At 58.1% G+C, this 13,784-nt stretch overlaps 4 protein-coding genes across 4 annotated transcripts; 3 read left to right on the top strand and 1 right to left on the bottom strand.

Annotated features, from left to right (window-relative positions):
• Positions 1-3,246: 3,246 nt before the first annotated feature.
• On the bottom strand, positions 3,247-4,410 carry HRG_03513 (methyltransferase domain-containing protein; the record flags this gene model as incomplete). Its single annotated transcript, XM_044861984.1, has 5 exons — positions 3,247-3,321; positions 3,514-3,718; positions 3,780-3,993; positions 4,044-4,234; positions 4,292-4,410. The coding sequence occupies 5 exons, from the start codon at positions 4,408-4,410 to the stop codon at positions 3,247-3,249; spliced, it is 804 nt and encodes a 267-aa protein (XP_044723010.1).
• A 2,230-nt stretch (positions 4,411-6,640) lies between these two features.
• Positions 6,641-9,364, top strand: HRG_03512 (CDC45-like protein; the record flags this gene model as incomplete). The annotated part of the gene is made up of 3 exons (XM_044861983.1): positions 6,641-7,414; positions 7,462-8,531; positions 8,626-9,364. 3 exons carry the CDS (start codon positions 6,641-6,643, stop codon positions 9,362-9,364), a joined length of 2,583 nt encoding a protein of 860 aa, XP_044723009.1.
• Positions 9,365-11,032: 1,668 nt separating this feature from the next.
• HRG_03511 (EF hand domain-containing protein) lies at positions 11,033-11,785 on the top strand (the record flags this gene model as incomplete). Its single annotated transcript, XM_044861982.1, has 4 exons — positions 11,033-11,055; positions 11,115-11,200; positions 11,259-11,554; positions 11,606-11,785. The coding sequence occupies 4 exons, from the start codon at positions 11,033-11,035 to the stop codon at positions 11,783-11,785; spliced, it is 585 nt and encodes a 194-aa protein (XP_044723008.1).
• An 846-nt stretch (positions 11,786-12,631) lies between these two features.
• HRG_03510 (putative Cytosine deaminase FCY1) lies at positions 12,632-13,744 on the top strand (the record flags this gene model as incomplete). The annotated part of the gene is made up of 2 exons (XM_044861981.1): positions 12,632-12,857; positions 12,993-13,744. The coding sequence occupies 2 exons, from the start codon at positions 12,632-12,634 to the stop codon at positions 13,742-13,744; spliced, it is 978 nt and encodes a 325-aa protein (XP_044723007.1).
• Positions 13,745-13,784: the final 40 nt, after the last annotated feature.

The raw sequence follows: 13,784 nt of genomic DNA, 5'->3' as shown, positions 1-13,784 counted from the left end.
CCAGCTAGACTCGGGAAGAGTCATAGGGTTTCGTTCTTTGCAAATGGCGACGGTTAAATACGCCTCTTGGTGACTCTTGCCTTGATATTTCCCATCTGGAACCCTTCTCATGCCGCCGTTGCCAAAAGAGATGGACTTAGATCGCCATTCTAGTCTCGCCGGCCCGTCTTCTTTTTTCGGCTCCGATCGACGGCGAACATTGTTCTCGGTGCTGGTATCCAAGCTGAACAGTGTCCACTTCCATCTCCCGAAACCAAGTCGAATGCCAAAGTGCGCCGATTCGCCCTTGGTCTGCATACTTGTCCCCTTGTTGGCGTCGGCGCTCGTGACAACCTCTCACTCCTCAGAATCACCCTTGCCGGCAGCCTGTGGAGAAGGTTCGGACCGCGAAACAACGTCAGCTCCTAGTGCTGTTAGGCATGCAGTTGATAGAGGTAAAGGGGGTCCAGATATGTACCAGATGGAACTCGATACGTGCCTCCTTTCTGTGACATTTTGAAAACGCCGTATGAAACTAGTTTGTAGAATGGTAGTGCTATCCACTGTGAAGGAGTGCAGAGCAGGTCTGGCTGATGTCTGAAGCGTCTTGATTAAATACTTGGCGCCATTTCGCCACGCCGCTCATGCGCTACTGCATGCTGCTGACGGTTGCCAATGAGGGCGGCATCGCTGTGATGCAATGCAACTCATGAGTCGGATCGTGGCCCTGGAGCTCCAAAGATCCACCTCCATGGCGAGTGTCTCTAAGCGTAAGCCGTGCGGTCAAGGTCTGGTATCGCTAGTCCATCGCGAGAGACCGACTTTTATCTCCCTCCCGAGGATAACAATACCAAAATGTAGTTGCATGTTTTGAATGACAACTTCAGACTGTCCGGCATCACATTCAACCTTGGAGATATGGACCGGACAGTCAATGACGAGTGTCAGCACATCTGGAATCGCGACAGCATGCAGAAGGCCCTCCACAAGGGCGACTACAGCGTCCTCAACATGCACACTCTGAAGCTGGGTGACTCCTTTCAGTGGCTCGACGATAGTACGCCCCCCCACCAAGTTGATGAAATCTAACCCGGTCTCGGATGGCATCTTCATTCTGGATTCCACCCTTCCTGACGGCCCTGACTCTGGGTTTGGCCAGGGGAACCCGGCCGTCCATGAGGCCATCCCGTCAGCCGTGATTCCTTCCCGGGTTAGCCTGGTCAAGATCCCGTCCAAAACCACATGGACTATAGCAACGAATACGTCGCCCTCAGGAACGCGAGCGGACAAAGGACATGCTAACTTGCCTCCACCTCTGACCAATGTTGCATTTGATCATTATTGGGCCATGCCCTTAACAGGTTACAATGCTTCAAGGCCAGAGATCGTCCCTTGCCACAACCGCACCACACTCCCAGCTTCCTCGCCTGCTCTCGGTCATATTCTACCATCACTTCCACCATTGACCATTAGGATGTTTTACGTCGATATGAAGGACAGGCTGTGACGTCGATGTCGTACGCCAAGACGCCCAAAGTGCCGCTGCAGTGACCACAAACAAACAAAGCGGCCACGCCATCGCCAACTGTCCCAGGTCGCAGCCTGCAAAGCACGAGGACAGAAGGGCCACAAAACTATCCATTGCTTCAAGAACAAGTAGAGTTTCGAGTTATAGATACCCGAGTCATGCAAGCTCAACCGCTTTGATCGACCATTCGGCAATTCAAACGATTTCAGCCGGGCCGCTTGGCGCCGCCTTCGAATCAACCAATTTGTCCACCCAAACCCTCGCAATCCACGTTCCATGTGGCTCAATTCGTTGCCAAAATCCAAGTCGCTGAGCAAGGTGGCCAAGTGGTTACGGCGGCAGACCCGGGTGCAAGCTTTCCTGCCCAAGGCAACGAATTTGTCTCAGCGTTCTGCTGGAGCGATCCGCTAGGTTGAATCCCTTATCCAGTCATTCCTTTTTTTGTCTTTGATTTTGGTTTCCAAGTCTTCTACCGGGAACCATTGAACTATTCGCAAAAAGTAACGATTTCGGGCGCTAAAAATGGGTTATTGGGCAGTCTAACAAGGCACCAACTTTAATATTGGCTTCTTGACACCCATTTTTCGTGTGCAGTACTTGCAAGCCTGACATGGGTTGCCAGAAGGACTTCTCTCTTGTTATGTTTCCCTTCGTGCCCATCCACAAAAACCAGCAAGTGTATCATCAACTAGGCGCCACTCTTTACAACATCCTGGCGTCAACTTGGCGCCCCTCACCCGATGAACCGGGACCCTGTCCATGCTCGCGTCGCACGCTCTCACACTCGCCATGTTGTACCGCGCAGTGACCCGTAAGCTGCGTGGCATAGAGCGGCGGACTCGCCCAGCGCCATGGGGGAGTTAGCCGACCGTCGTGGCCACACTGCTCGCCGAAAGTGAGGGGAAGGAAGGCCACGATGTGGTCTGACAGGAGAAACAATGCTCTAGCAGAGCTTGCTGGTGCCATATCGGTGACAAGAACATTGTTGCCGTTGACAAAAGAGTGTTGCAGTCGCGCTTTGGTCTCGAGCTTGCGGCTGCGCAGCCTCCGATAACCTAGCAAGCGTGTCGAGACTTGATCGTGGATTCTGTTCGTTCAGCTTCCGTCGCGAGAGTGAACTGCTGCAAATGGCAATGCTGTTGGGGATCCACTCGCTCCACCTCGCCAGATGCTTCGCGCAAGCAGAGGCTGACGTGCTTGTCTGTTGCTCGTGCATTTCCGTGCAGCAATCCCAGCCCCAATCTCCCCGAAGCGACTTTTCGTCCCCTCCACCTCTTCCTGCTTCTCCCTCCAAGATGGATTGCGATTTCGAATGCGTGCTCGGTGATGATGTTGGTCCTTGCGGATCTGAGTAGCGTTGTGGCCTGTGATCTCGAGGACTCTTTGACAAACCCGGTTTTTGACGTGCCGATGATGGCTCAGTCTCCGATCTTCACTTCGAGGTCTGTTTGAGGTCCGTATGACCAATATGAGCCCCCGAAATCGAGTCGGAGCTGCTATAGATGTGAATTGCTTACTAACTGCCAACGTTTTCCCGTGTCTAAGCTCGACAGCGCGATAGACCGCGACAAACGACTCGTACAGGACAAGTGAGGGCATCTCAAGGTCCAGGCCCTTTGGCGACGTAGCGTCCAGGCCAAGCCAGACTGCTTCTGGCGCTTCAGAAAAACACTCTCGTCCTGGTCTCAATCACAAGATCCGAGACACAGAGCTTCAGCTTGAAAGGGTAAGTCGGCCACCTAGGGATTGTCGGGGGCGACCTGCAGAGGCGGTTTCTGGGCCCAGACGTCGATCCAATCGTGCTGAGCATGGATCTGGGGGTTATTGAACGCATCCAAAATGCATTGTCCAAGTCTGTAGGCTCCCTCAGAGTCGAGTCCAAGCGTTTCGTGCCTGGTAAGCATGGTGACCGCCCAATCAGAAAGGAGGCTCTGCGTAAACATTCCCATTTCCCTCATTCTCGGCTCGTGGTGCCAACGGCCAATTGGAATCGCATTGTGCCTCACCGTTACGTTGACAAAGCCAAGTTCCCGCAGCATGTCTGCCACATCGCTTGGGACTTGGAAATTCCAGCCGTACAACCTGGAGAATGGTCCCTCAATGAGTCTGTACAAGGCGTGAACTGGGTGATCGTCACCAGCAGTGCCGTCATCCGAAAAGGTCACCGGCACGATGTCGTGAACCTCGGCCCAGCCACCGGGTTTCAAATTCCTGGGCTCGGTGGTTAGACGGCATCGCAGAAGGGGACAATTTCGAGGCGTCTGAGACATACTCTAAGCATCTTTGTAGGAGTGTCCGAGGCCAGCGAATTGTCGGAAGCAAAAACCTCAGGTGTATTAAGTCGGCGTCATGATAAATGTTCGTCCATGGGCGGAACTCGTCATCGAGATCTTCGACTCGGAACTCGACGTTTGGCGGCGTCCAATGTGGCTGCACGGGGGACAAGTCTGTGCCAATGATACGAGCGCTGGGGAATCTTTCGGCGACTGTGAGCAACGTTAGGCTTGGAAGACGCCTCATCTGGAATTGCACCAACCGTCCAAGGCCCAAAAGCCGAATCCCGTACCCAGGTCAACAATCTTCTGGGGGTTGTCTCCAATGGGTGCAAGGAACAGCCCCCCGCCGAGAATATAGTCGACATAGAGCTTGTGCTTGACGCCCTCTCTCAGTTGCTCCGCGTCGTCGTTTGGCATTCCATATCGTCCTTGGATGAAGCCTTGATATCGTCTTCAAACCAGTTAGCCTTTTCGATGATTTTCTCTACCAGTAGATGGTGAGCTTTGCCTGCCATGCTCGTAAAAATGCAAGGGATGGACTGTATTGTCCGACGTAAACTCTGATGTAGTAATAGAGTCGCCGTAGTCCGAGGTGACTTCTTGCGGCTCGGGAAGCCTGGAATCCATCTCGTGTTGAAGCCGGTGTGCAGCGAGGTCAAGCCGCCCTGGTCTCAAGCCGACATCTGGTTGGATGATCAACAGCCAATGCGAGGTGATATCTAGCAACACGTCGCCCCGTCTTGGATCAATGAGGGCAGGCCAAGACGAGCGGTAGGGCGAATTGCCCAATTGCGTTACTTCCCTGGCGACTCAAGGAAAAGCATCTAGCCCTGACCACGACTTGCCGGAGCAGAGAGATGCGGATTACGCAGACGAGGCAACCCAAAAACCGGCCTTTGGTTGGTTCCTTGCAGGACAGCCGTTTGCTGCTTTTCCAGTCGTGGGTGCCGAAAGACAAGGAGCTCCGAAGCGAATCGGTTTCGTTGTCGAAAATGTACGAATGCTCGGTAGTTCTCGATGAAATCGATCCCCAGTTCCTGGATATTACAGCCGAATTACCGGCACAAGGTTTGCCGTTTCGGGTCGCAAATGCAGGGGGAAATTGACATCGGTCAAGAACCCGCAATGACGGCGACAATGCACGCAGTGATTCTAGGCTTCGAACGATGACACGGGTAAATTTGCCACCGTTAGCCGTGTGACTATGTATTGACGTCGCAAGTCTTGAGTGGATGAAGCCGACAGAGATGGAGGGAGAGATGGCTTATGAAGGTCACTATCCCGACAAGCCGAAAAAGTGCCAATGCTTCTTGCCGTAGCCGACATGGCCTGCTGCTCAGTTCGGATTCTGACAATTGCGTGCAGGGCGCAAACGATAGCAGCATCGCTAATCAAAAACTCAGCCAAGCTGGGGTGCGACTAGCTGGCTGCACTGAAGAGAGTAGATCGAGCCACTAGTTGCATCCCGGGAAATCCATGCTCCCTTTGTTGTCACGCAGAGAGCCTGCTGCTGAAGACGGCGCAGTACGGGGAGGGTATGAAGTCGCGAGCAAGTTGTCCGCCACTCGAGTACAAGCCACTCTGCGCCGCTTGACCGAGTACCCGGGTCCGGTTCCAAAGCAGTGGCAAGGGTGGACATGTTGCAAGCAGAGCGAACCGCGTTCGCGAGAAGCAAGCCCTACCAATGGTCACCTTGACCACTGCGGGCACGACGGAAAATAAGCCTGCATGCCGCACTAGCGCTCGCTCGTTGCCAAACCAGGCGATGATGAGTGGGAAAGACGGCAACCCTCCAGCCCGCCCCTGCCAATGAACGTTACAGGACGGAGGCGCCTTTGCGATCCAGGCCGTCGAAGCCGGGACCGGGTCTCCAGTTTCAGCTGTGCCGGCACGGATCAGGAACAGTTCAGCTTGTCCGTGACCGTGTCCCGCTTGGCAGTCTGGAGCCCGGGGGAGAGGGCTGCAAGGCGGACGAAGTTGAAGGTTCTTGGCGCGCCACGAGCACCGCAACGCCGTCCATCGGCAACCCGAAGCGCGTGTGCTGTCGTATCTGCTTTGGGCGGAGCTGGTTCGTTGGCTCGCTGGGCGGCCACTTGTGCCGAGTCGAATCGTTGCTCATGGCCACTCGATGGACATTGATATCCGATGAAATCGTCTTAAGTCGCGACTGTTGACCTGTCCAGTCTGCCGGCAGAGACATTCCGGAGCTTGGCGCTGGAGAGTGAGCGTCGTCAAATGTGCGGCCGTTGGAGACGTTTTTGCTGTACTGCGAGAGGTGGGGAAGCAAATAGAGAGAAACATCGTAATGAGGGGCATCGGCACGCCGGAGTCTGTAGCTGAGTAACGGCGCTGTTCAGAGCCACCACCTGTCCTTGGGGAGTGGGAAGAAATGTCGCAGGCCGTCAGTTCAGTGCACTGAGGTACGTACTGCTAGCAGCTGCGACTGCCCCCGTGCCGCGGCTGCCCCCGCGTACCCCCGCGCGCGCAGGGCAAGCGCGTTCTCCATCGCGTCCAAGCCCGTCAACACCCATTTTAATCACTTGTTATACCTCGCGGTTACTTACGCTCAAACCTTTTCACAGAGTTTGGCATTCCGCCTCCCGGAACCCACAAGCCCTCCATCTCCGCTCCTGGGCACGAGGCCGTCGTCGACTTCATCATTGATTCCCTTCGTATTTCTTTTTGCATAGCAATCGGCGCCCTTATTCGGTATCTTTTATGCGTTGCAGCCAGGGCACCCGTCGTCGCGCGCTCTCGTCGCGTCCAACTCAAGCCGCCTGTGCTCCCGCCGCCTGCTCCCACGCTCCATGAACCCGCAAGCCTGCCGTCGCCGCCGCGCATGTAGACCTGCTCAGTCATGTATCTTCCGCGGTCGCTGATATCGAAGCTCTATGTTCATCTGCAAAACACGCGACATCCTCTCTCACCGCCCGTCCTCATCCTCGTCGCCCTCGAACCCGACGCCCTCTGCGCCTGCCGCATCCTCACCCGCCTCCTCAAGCATGACTACATTCCGCACAAGATCCAGCCTGTCGCAGGCTACAGCGACCTCGATGCCGCGGGGAGAGAGCTCGTCATCCCCATGATGGAGAGCCAGGGCGGCAGTGGCGGCGTTGTCGTGTGCTTGGGAGTCGGCGGAATGGTCGATCTCGGCCCGCTGCTGGGGCTCGAGCCTGAGGGGCACCTGTCTCCCTACAGCGGCGTCGAGGTCTGGGTTATCGATGCCCACCGGCCGTGGAACCTGGGGAATGTCTTTGGCGGTTATCCCCTCGAGCCTGAGACGGACGCTGCCAGCTCGTACCTAGCTCGAAGCCCCGTCGGCGTCGAGGGTGGGCGACTTGGGCGTCACTACAAGGCTGGCAAGGGGGGCATCGTCGTCTTCGATGATGGAGATGTCGAGGAAGGGCTCGAGGCCGAACGCGATGCGTATCTGGCCTTGGTCGACATGCCAGACATTGACAACGCCCAGGGAGACGACGAGCACGGCGACGACGAGCAGGACAACGACGAAGACGCATTGGATCAAGCCTCTGCCCGCCCAGGCCAGAAAAGAAAGAGCTGGTCCGATGGACCCCAAGACGAGTCGAGCGACGATGAAGACAGACCGCACCAACGGCGAAGAAGCAATTCGGTAAGTTCAAATGGCCGCAGCCATGTTTCCCTTCTGACGCATCGCAGTCTAGCCCAATTCCCCAACCCCACCGCCGCCCAGATCAAAGAGGGCTTTTGTCGTTCAGAGATCCAGACATTGCTCTCTCCAGTGACCCGACCGAACCGCCATCCGGGGCTCAACCTTCGCCAGCGCCCTCAGCTCGTGCCCTGAGAAGAAGATTACTTCGAATGCGCCGGGAAAGCGAAACGGTTCTCCAGCAGTACTACAAGATGGGCTCTTCCTTTGCCGAGCCCATTTCTTCCATGATGTACTCGTTGGCGTCGGAGCTGGGCCGGGAAGACAACGACCTCTTGTGGCTGACCATTGTCGGTGTTACCTCGATGGAGCTGTATGGGCGGTCGTCGGCGGGCATAGCCGCACCGCTTCGCGGAACCGGCGAGGGGAGGCCAACCGGTTGGATGGGGGTGAGGGGAGCTCGGCTTCGGCAACTGCTCCGTGACGAGGTTCGACGCTTGAACCCCCCGGAGCTTGCCAACGGGCGAGTCGCTGTTGAGAACACGGGCGTGATCCCGACGACGGCCCGAAACCCCGAGGACACTGGAATCCGCCTGTCACCCGAGCCTCGATTTCTCTTGATACGACACTGGAGTCTGTACGACAGCATGCTGCACTCGCCCTATCTCTTCTCTCGCCTCAAGACATGGAGCGAGACGGGCATCAAGCGCCTCCACAAACTCCTCGCCAAGATGGGCGTTAGCCTGGCGCAATGCAAACAGAGCTATACGCATATGGACATGATGCTGAAGCGCGAACTAAGGGCAAAACTGCTCAAATACGGCTCTCTCTACAACCTCGACGAAATGGTTCCCGCCGTGGATACCGACGGCAAGGATCGAGCCGGCGCAAAGGATGGATGGGGCTTTGTGCGCAGTTGGGGATGGCGAGCGACTCTGAGCGCGCAAGACGTCGGGGTTGTCATCGGGGCGCTCCTTGAGGTGGGAAAGCATGCGCAAGCGACGGACGGCGCTTCCACGGCGAGCCAGATAACCCGAGATGCGGAGGAAGAGGCCGAAAGTTTGGCCCAAGGCCAAGAGTGGGTAGTGCGGTTTTGGGAGGCGTATGACGCATTGGAAGAGTAGGTCGGCCCTTTGTGGATTCTTTGACCCTTTCTCTGAGAGAAGAGACGCTGACGAAGGACCACGGTTGAATCGTTTCTTCCCTCGTAACAGCATCGACTCTCTCAAAGCTGGTCTGCCCACTGCGCAGTTTCTGCATCGTGCCATCTACCGCACAGGCACGTCACTGATCAACAAGAAACAGATCAAACACCTGCGGGCTTTCCGTATGTGCGTCGTCAAGGACGGGCCGGACGTGGCACTGTTCGCGCATCCCGCAGCGTTGACCAAGCTGGCTCTCTGGATCGGAGAGGCGCTGGCGGAACAGGAGAGAGAATCGCAGGGGAAGCTGTCGCATGGGGGACGCGGCACGCCCCTTGTTGTGTCAAGCTTGAACGAGAAGCGCGGGGTATACGTCGTGGTGGGCACTGGCGGAGGCGGAGGGCCAGACGCGAGCTTTCTCGACCGGGAGGCTGCCAAGAAGCGGCGAGAGGAACGAGAAGCCAGAGGAAGGGCCAAAGAGGAGTCACGCAAGGCCAAGGAAAGAGTCAGGGAGGAGAAGCGGGCGGCCAGACGCGCCGCGGGCAGAGACAAGGAGGAGGAGGATGACGAGGCCGAGACGGAATCGGAGGGGTCGGATTCGTCGGACTCGGACGACGAGTCGGACGGGGGCGAGGTGGAGCACGACAAGGGCTACGGCCTCAACCGGTTTGGCAGCGCCTTCCAAGAGGTGGTTTCGGAGACGAGCGCGCGGGTGCGGATCGACAGCTTCGAGCACTGCGTGGTGGAGGTGAAGAAGGAGGATCTGGGGGCGTTCCTGGAGGGCCTCAGCATGAAGGCGGTGGTGGGTTAGCTGGGGCATTCTTTGGGTGCGCGTGTGTATTGCATAATGGCGGCGGGATTGGGAGTCTGGGATGGGTATTATTCACGAAGCGGACGGCAGGACATGTATGGCGGGCATTTGGTTTGTCTCTGCATGGATTACGTTGAAATGACTTTGAGAACATGTGCCTGGCTGCCTTGTGCTCAGTCATGGCTGCCAAGGCGGCGTTGGATCAATCAATTGATGAGACGAGGGCGTGTCGTTGACTCGGCAAGGCGTCCGGCGGCCTCGGTCGAGTTGGTTGAGCTAGGAGGGAGCCCTGTCGGAGAAGATTCCAGCACCAGAGGGCTGACTGTGTCACTCCCGGCATCCAAACATCCATCTCTTGCCTCGAGGCTTGGACAGGCGGCGGTGCTCAATCATCTTGAGGCTCTTTGACCCCCCCTGCCCCAGGCTGTAGGTATATAATATTATGCTGTGAAAGTGGGAGGCTGTGGTCTAGGTTCCTCTGTTGGGTTTCGGGTTTCGCAGTTCAAAGCATCCCGGATGGACCCCTAGTTACTTCAAACTTGGTAAGCAGCCGGGCACCTCAAACATTCCGCCTTGGGCTAGGTGCAGTAAGCTGTACTGTAGGGGGCATGGGGGGGGGAATAAAGTTGGCGAACTCGGCGCCGCCCCACGGCTGGTGTTACAGAAAGCCAGCCCCTGCATGGTCCGCTGGTAGGCGGGTACTCGGGCGGCGCCTGTCTTTCCGCCGGTGGGCAGAGGTAGCGGGCACGCCGACATCCTGTCTCCCAAGTGCGCGAGTACTCGGCCGAGCAGTGGACCTGGAGTAGTGGATACCTGCTCTTCTTCTCACGCCGAGCAAGGCCGCAACGTACCTCGCTAGCACGGCACTAGGGAAGTCCTGTAGTCATCATGGCGCCCCGGTGCCTTGTCCTTTGGCCGAGGTACGTACTTCGATACATGGTGCAATCCTTCGTCGCCTCCCTCACTTCGCTCTTTCTCCCTCGTCTCCCTCTCTTCACTTTCTTCTTTTCCTCTCGTCCAAGATTCCTCCCATCTGTCCTGTTCCCCATGCTCTGAAACCCCACTCTTCTTACTCGACGACTCATCATCGACGACGACTCAACCTCCAAGGACGGCGCCTTTCGGCTCGCATCAATTTCCCCTCCCCCGCCAAGTCCGCTCATTACATACGCAAGCGCCCACGTTCGCACCACGCACCACCGGTCCATCCATTCACCATCGTCGTCAAGTCGCCTCTTGCGCGCCCCAGCCAGCATCGCCGACGACATTTGCGCACCTCGCACAAGGTCGACAACTCCCGTCCTCCGCTCTCGAAATACCCCGCGTCGCTCCCCCCCTCATCCGAAATCACGGCATCCCTGCACGAGCGCCGAAACAACCCCCATCTGACGGCGGCGCAACACCCCGGCCCTCTCCGCAGTCGCCGCGCCGATTGCGCTTGACGCTACGCAGCAATCTGCGTCCAGTGACCATCGACCCTCGTCTGTGAACCAGCATGGGTAAATCGTGAGTTGGGCGCCCCCGCCTCCTTTTCCCTGCGGCGAAACCAGGTCGACGTAACAAACACGCTGTCGTCTCGTTGCTCGCCTGCAGGGCTTGCGCCCGCGCCCGTCTGGAGAGAGGCCGGTCCGCTCGAAGTTGTCGACGCCTCTTGCCGTGTCTCTCTTGATGCGCTCGGTCGTTGGTCGGGCGTACGTCATGCGCCGAAGATAAACATGATTTGCTAACCTGTCGGACTCTCCTTTTGCAGACAGTCGAAGCTCTCTCAAGAGCAGCTCTCCGAGCTCCAAAAGTCGACTCACTTTGACAAGAAGGAGCTGCAACAATGGTACAAGGGTAAGCCGAACATCCGCGGGCCTCGAGGCTGCAGCCGCGGCTAACCTTGGACGTGCAGGCTTCCTCAAAGACTGCCCGTCAGGCATGCTCTCCAAGGAAGAGTTTCAAAAAATTTACCGGCAATTCTTCCCATTTGGCGACCCTAGCTCCTTTGCCGACTACGTATTCAACGTCTTCGACAGCGACAAGTCGGGCACCATCGACTTTAAAGAGTTCATCTGCGCCTTGAGCGTTACTAGCCGGGGCAAGATGGAGGACAAGCTTGACTGGGCCTTTCAACTATATGACATTGACGGCGATGGCAAGATAAGCTACGATGAGATGCTCCAGATTGTCGAGGCTATCTACAAGATGGTGAGTGCACCGACTGGTACTTGATAGCGTGGTTACTAACACACAGCTCAGGTCGGATCCATGGTCAAGCTGCCCGAGGACGAAGATACCCCCGAGAAGCGCGTCAAGAAGATATTCCGCATGATGGACAAGGACGAGAACGGCTCGCTGGACATGGAGGAGTTCAAGGAGGGCAGCAAGCGCGACGAGACGATTGTATCGGCACTGTCCCTCTACGACGGGCTCGTGTAGGAGCCCTCGGTGGCAGACTAAGGCTAGGCGGGGGGCCGCGCGGTCGAATGCGTTGTTGATGTGGATTCGTCGGGGTCGCTCTTGTTGGCAGCGGAGCTGTTCTCTCGCCTCGGACTGCGAATGCAACGGAGCTGCCCCCTCGCCCACCTGCTGTGCCGGCTCGATTGGACGACATTGCATTGTTTCCGCGGCGTTTTGTTTGAAGGCCGGTGCTGGTGCCCGCGGTGTCCATTATGCGAGACAGGAAAATTAAAGACATGGATTACAAGTATGGCAACGTTGTGGGCAGAGGCAGGCCGGCGGAGGAGGGCGAGGAGGCTCAGCTTCGACATGGTTGCCCTTGCTGCGCCTCTCATGCACGTTACATGTGCCTCGCTAGCCCGTGGCAAAGGAGCAAGAAGCTTATCTGGTTAAACACAGCCCTTGGGGGTTGGTTTGTCCATCCGGGGGCCGTGACGTCATTTCTGGCGGCGGCTATGCGCGGCGTCGAGGCCCCGAGGCATATATGGGCCATGTGAGCCTCGAGTCCGGCGATGCCTATCAGCATTTCCTGCGAGAGCTGACTTGAAGTTGTGGTTGTTTCTAAAACTTGTGTAGTGGTTGGATGCCTGGACTCCGGGTCTCAAAATGTATCGTATGCTTACACTGTGCGTCAACCACTATAAGCACACGGTATCATGCCTCACCGAGAGACGTTCCTTGCCTCCCCTCACGACACCCAAACAACCTCGCAGCATCACCGACCGCCCGGGGTCAACCACCGCAGCACATCCACCCCCCCCCCCCTTCCTCATCCTCCTACTCCTCCTCGACGGGGGACGGCGGGCATCCGCGCCCGTGCCTGCCATGGAGCTCCTCGCCGCCGCGCTGACGGCCGCGCTCGCCGACGAGGTGCACGACGCCGACGAGGAGACGTTTCTGCTCTACGCGCAGCCCGCCACCTCGCGCGACCTGGGCTTCGTCGACCCCCGCGTCCCGTCGTTGTCTGTCGCCGTGGCCGGCCGCCTTGTTACCGTGCACCAGTCCCCCGCCGTCCTGGCGTCGAGCCGGCCCGGCGGCACTACCGGAGCTGGTCAGTATCTCCCCCCCCCCCCTGTTGCGGGTGCCGTAGGAGAGAAGAGAGTAGTGGTGCTTGACGCTCGGTCTTGATATGAGACATTTTTGAGGAAAAGGAGACGGAGAGAGAGAGAAAGACTCATCCGTCTAGTTCTCTGGAAAGTCACCCCCCAGCTGGCCTCGTGGCTCGCCGCGCCCCAAAACCCGCTGCTCGCCCTTGTTCTCCCCCCCTCCGCGTCCTCCATCCTCGAGCTCGGCTGCGGCATCTCGCCCCTCAACGCCCTCGCCCTGCGCCCCCGCGTCGCCCACTACGTCCTCTCCGACCAGGTCTACGTCCAGAAGCTCCTCGTCCAGAACCTCGCCGAAGCCCTCGATGACGCAGCCCCGGGACCGCCCAAGACCGCCACCCCTCGCCGCCGGGCCCGCACCACCCGCAAGAAGGCCCCCGCACCCGTCGCCGCTGCCGTCTGCTGCTTCCGCCCCCTCGACTGGGAGACGGACGCCGTGACGCCCGCCCTCGCCGCGCCCCGCCGCAGCTTCGACGCCGTCTTGTCGTGCGACTGCGTCTTTAACGAGGCCCTCGTGGCGCCCTTTGTGCAGACATGCGTCGACGTCTGTGGCCTACGGCGGCGACGACGGCGGCGCGGTCGAGGAGCAGCAGCAGACGCCGACTCGGACGGCAACGGGGCCCTTGATGATGGTAACGGCAACGGCGGCGCGCCCTGCGTATGCATCGTCGCGCAGCAGCTGCGCAGCGACGACGTCTTCCGCGCTTGGCTGGCCGCCTTCCATGCCGCCTTTCGCGTCTGGCGCGTGCCCCCGGACATGCTGCCCCCGGAGTTGCGTCCGAGCGCCGGGTTTGCCATCCACGTCGGCATCCTCAGGGACGACGACGACGAATAGAGGAACTGTGGCCCCACGCACGAATAAAGGGGGCAAGTAA

The sequence above is a fragment of the Hirsutella rhossiliensis genome (assembly GCF_020360975.1).
Source record: "Hirsutella rhossiliensis strain HR02 chromosome Unknown scaffold00003, whole genome shotgun sequence".
In the NCBI taxonomy this organism is placed as follows: domain Eukaryota; kingdom Fungi; phylum Ascomycota; class Sordariomycetes; order Hypocreales; family Ophiocordycipitaceae; genus Hirsutella; species Hirsutella rhossiliensis.
This window is presented reverse-complemented; position numbering and strand designations above follow the sequence as displayed.